The following is a 5,583-nucleotide window of genomic DNA, read 5'->3' as shown; positions in this document are numbered from 1 at the left end:
AGCTGGGACACTTGGGGGGCTGGACATGGGGGGTGTGACACACCTGGGACACTTGGGGGGCTGGACATGGGGGGTGTGACACACCTGGGACACTTGGGGGGCTGGACACTGGGGGTGTGTGACACACAGGACACTCCCACCACGTCCCCATGGCTGTGACCCCCCCAAACCAGACCCCGCTCCCCCTTTATTCCCCATTTTTCACACAGAAAAAAACCCCAAATGAGCGATTTTTTCAATATGTTTTACCCATTTTCTACGTTTTTTGCACAAAAATGGGGAGACAGGAAGGGCCTTGGGGAGAAAACAAGCGATTCTGGGCAACTTTGAAGGGTGTGGGTGATAAATTAGACGGAAATGGGAAAGAACTGAGAAGATATCACCCAAAACCACCAGTTGGGACGGCAGCAAAGAGACGTTTTTGGGAAAAAAAATGGGGGTTGGGTTAGAAAACCCCAAAATTAGTTGTGTAAAAACCAAAGAAAAAAGCAATATGAGTGTGGCACAGCCCCAGTTCCAGGAGGTTTTACCCCAAATCAGGTGTGGAGCAGCCCCAATTCCATTCACCCCAGGACAGGGTTTTGGGGAAAAGCAAAAAAAAAAAAGGCAAGTTTTGGGAGAAAACCAAAAAAGGGCCATTTTTTGGGAGCAAAAAATTTAAAAACAAACAAACAAAAAACCACAATTCTGGGTGAGAAGCAAAAAGGAGCCAATTTTAGGGTTAAAAAAGAAAAGGAAGGGCTCAATTTGGGGTGAAACCAAAAAAGTGCCCAATTTCCACACAAAACAAAAGGGAAATTGGGTTCAAACTTGGTGTAAAATCCCCAGTTCTGATGATTTCTTTGCCCTGGCCCTGTCTGGGCGTTCTGGGTTGGCCCAGGCTGCCCCAGGGCTGTTTTTGGGTGGGAATCAGGGATTTTGGGAAGGATTTAGGGATTTTGGGTAATGGGATTTGTGGGAATTTGGGAGTGGGAAGTGGAGGAGGACTCTGAGGGTTTGGGGTTAATTAGAGCCCCCACTTCATTAGCAGGGGCATCTCTTGATTGATTAGAGCCCCTCCTTGATTGGGGGAGCATCATTAGGGCCCCCACTTCATTAGGGGGGTATCATTAGGGCTCCCTACTTCCTTAACCCTTCCTGCTTCATTAATGGAATCATCATTAGGCTTCCCTACTTAATTAAAGCCCCCCACTTCATTAGCAAAAATATCTTGAGAACCCCCCCAAGTTCATTACGAGGGCTTAATTAGGGCCCTCTGTTTAATTACTGGGGCATCATTGGGATCCCCTCTGGATTGGGAGGGTGTTAGGACCCTAATTAAGGCAGGGGGTCATTAAAGCTCTAATTAAGGACTCACAGGTGTGAAGAAACTGAGGGGGTGCAGTCGCTCCTGGGCCGCCCCACAAGTCTGAAGTACCTTGGCCAGCAAAATAGGGTGAAAAACAGCTGTTTTAGGCAAAAAAAGAACTAAATTCTAGCAAAAAGGTATTTTTTCTTAAAAAAAATACTATGAAAGGGTGGTTTTGGTAGGACTGACCTTGTCGGAGACCCTGGAGAGGAAGGCCTGTGCCACGGTGTCTTCTCAGGGAGGAGAAAAACAACAGGAAAATCATTTTTTTGGGAGAAAACCGCTCAGTTTGGAGGTTCTGGAATGTGAGGGGGTGGGTTTAGCCCGGTTTGGATGGTAGCTCAAAAGTCCACACAAGATTAGCATTTAATGCCTATAAAACTTCAAATGACCCCAAACCCAACCTTTTTTAACACCTAAAAAGCCCTAAATTCCCCCCCCCCAAACCAGAATAAGAGTTTAATCCCCAAAATCTCAGAGTGACTACAGCTTTACCTCTGTCTCGTAGTTCTCTGCCTCAGTCATCCTGCAGGAATTCCCTTTTCCATCCCAAAAACGGGTCGAGGATAATACTATCTGGTCTCCCCATAAGGGAAAAAAAGCATTAAAGCTTTCTTTAAATTTCATTTGTGCATTTCAGTACGATTTAAGGCGCTGAATTGATTTTCTGATGCCAAAATGGAAAGGCGGGAAAAAAAATCCCCTCAGGAGCTCCGGAGCTTTCCCGCCTTTTTCCTTCGCCTCAGGGAACTTAACCCCGCCCCTCCCCCGGAGCCGCTTTCTATAGGCTGTGAGGGCGCTCCGCCAGCCAATCAGAAGGCAGAGATCGAATAAGCCACGCCTCTCTACCCAGCTGTGGCTCTTTAAAGGCTGGGCGGCGGGATCAGCCAATCAGAGGTGAGGAGCGCAGAGCAGACGTCGCTGATTGGCTGGGTGCCGTGAGGGGAGACGTGTGAGGGGAGGGGCGGCCGCGGCTCCGGTGAGGGGTTTGGGGGGGTTTGTGAGGAGGGAAGGCGCTCGGGGGAGGCGCTGAGGTCACACAGCATCGGGTGTGGCGCTCGGTACGAGCGAAATGGAGAAAAGGGACAAATCCGGGTCATGTTGGGCCTCCCCAGGGAGCCCAGGGGGTCGCTGCCCTCGCCCGCGCCGCCCCTCCCTTAGCAACAGCCGCCGGCCAAGCGGCGTCGCGCGCGGGATTTTTCTGATTGGCCGAGCCCCTCCGGGCCCGGCCAATGAGCGCGAGCCACGGGACCCTGCGCGTCCCCGCCCACCCCAGCGCCGGCTGCGGGGCCGCTCGGAGCGTACCAAGCGCGGGAGTGCCGGGGGGGAGCCCAGCGGTTTGGGGTTTAGGGGGCCGCGACCCCCACGGTCCCGGTGCGGAGAGAGGGAAGGGGGAGTCTCAGTATCTCTATGGGGAGAGGCTGTTTTTGGGGGGCGAGGTGGGGGGAACAGGCAGGGAGCGAACCCCCCCGGTCTCCCCCCGGACAGCGGGTGGTGCGGTCCGGGCGGAAGTGAGGTGTCGCGCGCTGCGGCGGTTCCGGTGTGGGAGCGGCCCGGGCTGGGGGGGCTGAGGCAGGGTCGGGCCCGGTGAGTCCCGGGGGCGGCCCAGGGGTGACACCGGGGCTTCGGGGGTGCGGAGGGGACCGGGGAGGGGGCGTCGGGAGGGTCCGGAGGCAAAGGGGGGCTCTGGGGAAGCTGAGGGAGCGGTGACAGTGGGGTTCCTGGTGGAGGAGGGGACGGGAGGGGGGAATGGGGGGGTACGGGGCTGTGAGGGGACAGAGGGACGTGAGGGGACCGGAGGGTTTGAGGACATGAGGGGGGGACAGAGGGACGTGAGGGGACCGGGAGGGTTTGGGGACAGAGGGACGTGAGGGAACACGGAGGGTTTGGGGACATGACGGGGGGACAGAGGGACGTGAGGGGACCGGGAGGGTTTGGGGACAGAGGGACGTGAGGGAACAAGGAGGGTTTGGGGACATGAGGGGGGGACAGAGGGACGTGAGGGGACCGGGAGAGTTTGGGGACGTGAGGGGGGACAGAGCGGCATGGGGGGCACTGGAGGGTCTGGAGACACAGGGACACGGGGGGGACCTGGAGCGCTGAGGGGACAGAGGGACACGGAGGAGGACAGACAGCCAAGGGGGGACCTGAGGGTTTGTGGACAGAGGGACAGGAAGGGGACAGAGGGACACGGAGGGCTCCTGGGGGGGCTGGTGACAAGGAGGTTCCACCTGGGGACACGGCACCTTGTGCCACCAAAATGTGGGACAGGAGCCAGCGCCACCACCGGGGACCGAAAGCTCTGTTTGGAAAACCCCGTTTTTATCGCTCCCAGGAATCGCTAACGAGCTAAAAAAACACCTTTTAGAGATTATGCACAAGGCCCAGCCCCCCTGAAACCCAGATTTGGGGGGAGATGGGGGCTGTTTTGAGGTGAAATCTCTGCTTTTTGGTGGCTTCCAGGCCGAGTCCATGCAGAGTGTAATGGCAGGAGCCTGACCCCTGCTTTTGGAGCTGCACGTGGATTGTTTTTTGGGTGCAATCCCTGCTGTGGGTGGTTGCAGGCCGAGGCCATGCTGTGCACGGCGCTGGTGATGGCCGGGAGCCTGGCGCTCACCACGGCCGTGGTGGCCCACGCCTACTACCTGAAACACCAGTTCTACCCCACCGTGGTGTACCTCACCAAATCCAGCCCCAGCATGGCCGTGAGTGCTCCTCTCGTTATTAATTAGCCCTCATTAACCCGGGGAACGGGACGGGGCCACGTCTCACTTCTGCTTTCGGGGTTACCAATGCCCGCGGTGGGGGTTGAGCTCCCCGAAAACCCCCGGGGACGGGCGGTGGGACAACCCCGGGACCCCCTCCAGCCCTCGGGACGTGAATTTCGGGGTAGCAAATCCCCCCAGGTTGTCCCCAAAATGCCTTTTGGGGGCTCCTGGCCCCGCAGGTTCTGTACATCCAGGCCTTCGTGCTGGTGTTCCTGCTGGGCAAGTTCATGGGCAAGGTTTTCTTCGGGCAGCTGCGCGCGGCCGAGATGGAGGTGAGCGCCCGGGGGGAGCTTTGGGGGGGAATTTTTCACCCCAGAATGTCTTTGGTGCTGTTTTAGAGTGGAATTTTCAACCCCAAAAAAGTCTTTGTTGTTGTTTGGAGGAATTTGTTGGAATTTTGAGAGGAATTTATGAGCCCAGAAAGCTTTTGGTGCTGTTTTAGGGGGGATTCTTTGACTCCAGAATGTCTTTGGTGCTGTTTTAGGGGGGAATTTTCGATCCCAAAAAGTCTTTGCTGCTGTTTGTTGCCATTTTGAGAGGAATTTATGAGCCCAGAAAGTTTTTGGTGCTGTTTTAGGGGGAATGTTGGACCCCAGGAGAACTTTGGTACTGTTCTGGGGAGAATTCAGACCCCAGAAATTCTTTGCTGCTGTTTGGGGGGAGAATTGATGCTTTTTGGGGAAGGATTTTGAACCCTGAGAGTCTTTCAGTGCCAATTTTGCTGGGCGATTTGAACCCTGAGAGATCTTGGGGTGTAAATTTTGAACCCCCAGATTTTTTGGTCCCCATTTTGGGTGGGTTTCACACCCCAGGACACCTCAGGCCCCACGTTGGGGTCCAGCCTGGGGGTCCTGTCCCTAAATCTGTCCCTCAGCACCTCCTGGAGCGCTCGTGGTACGCGGTGACCGAGACCTGCCTGGCCTTCACCGTCTTCAGGGACGACTTCAGCCCGCGCTTCGTCGCCCTCTTCACCCTCCTCCTCTTCCTCAAGTGCTTCCACTGGCTGGCCGAGGACCGCGTGGATTTTGTGAGTGTTGGGAGTAGGGAGAACAGCTCAAAAACATCCCCAAAACCCCCCAAAACCAACCCCAAAATAACCCAGAACCTGCCTGAAACCAGCCCAAAAATAACCTGAAACCAGCCCAAAAATAACCCCAAATCAACCCCAAAATAACCCCAAATCAACCCAGAACCTGCTTGAAACCAGCCCAAAAATGACCCCAAATCAACCCAAAAATGACCCCAAATCAACCCAAAAATGACCCCAAATCAACCCAAAAATAACCCCAAATTAACCCAGAACCTGCCTGAAACCAGCCCAAAAACAATCTGAAATCAACCCTAAAATAACCCAAAATCAACCCAAAAATAACCCCAAATCAACCCAAAATAACCCCAAATCAGCTCAAACCAGCCCCAAATCATCCTAAACCACCCCAAAATAACCCAAACCCATCCCAAAACCCA

General features: G+C 54.9%; 2 protein-coding genes across 6 annotated transcripts in view; one reads left to right on the top strand and one right to left on the bottom strand.

Annotated features, from left to right (window-relative positions):
- Window positions 1-2,563, bottom strand: part of LOC117243818 (translation initiation factor IF-2-like) — a 4,564-nt gene extending 2,001 nt beyond the window's left edge. The window contains exons 1-3 of one of the 5 annotated variants that reach the window (XM_033511763.1): window positions 1,844-2,563; window positions 1,538-1,578; window positions 1,358-1,446 (exon numbers count right to left, since the gene is read on the bottom strand). In XM_033511763.1, coding sequence (XP_033367654.1) covers window positions 1,358-1,446; window positions 1,538-1,578; window positions 1,844-1,975 — 262 coding nt within the window. In that variant the 5' untranslated portion in view covers window positions 1,976-2,563. Of the gene's footprint in view, window positions 1-1,357; window positions 1,447-1,537; window positions 1,647-1,843 lie in introns of all 5 variants that reach the window. The other 4 variants (XM_033511760.1, XM_033511761.1, XM_033511762.1 and 1 more) reach the window with 4 other exon arrangements.
- A 1,248-nt stretch (window positions 2,564-3,811) lies between these two features.
- SYVN1 (synoviolin 1) overlaps window positions 3,812-5,583 on the top strand; it is a gene marked incomplete at its 3' end in the record, with an annotated part of 15,950 nt that continues 14,178 nt past the window's right edge. Inside the window, exons 1-3 of the mRNA XM_033511759.1 lie at window positions 3,812-4,053; window positions 4,296-4,388; window positions 4,991-5,249. Coding sequence (XP_033367650.1) covers window positions 3,922-4,053; window positions 4,296-4,388; window positions 4,991-5,249 — 484 coding nt within the window. The remainder of the gene's footprint in view (window positions 4,054-4,295; window positions 4,389-4,990; window positions 5,250-5,583) is intronic.

This window comes from Parus major, unplaced genomic scaffold (assembly GCF_001522545.3).
Source record: "Parus major isolate Abel unplaced genomic scaffold, Parus_major1.1 Scaffold593, whole genome shotgun sequence".
Classification (NCBI taxonomy): domain Eukaryota; kingdom Metazoa; phylum Chordata; class Aves; order Passeriformes; family Paridae; genus Parus; species Parus major.
This window is presented reverse-complemented; position numbering and strand designations above follow the sequence as displayed.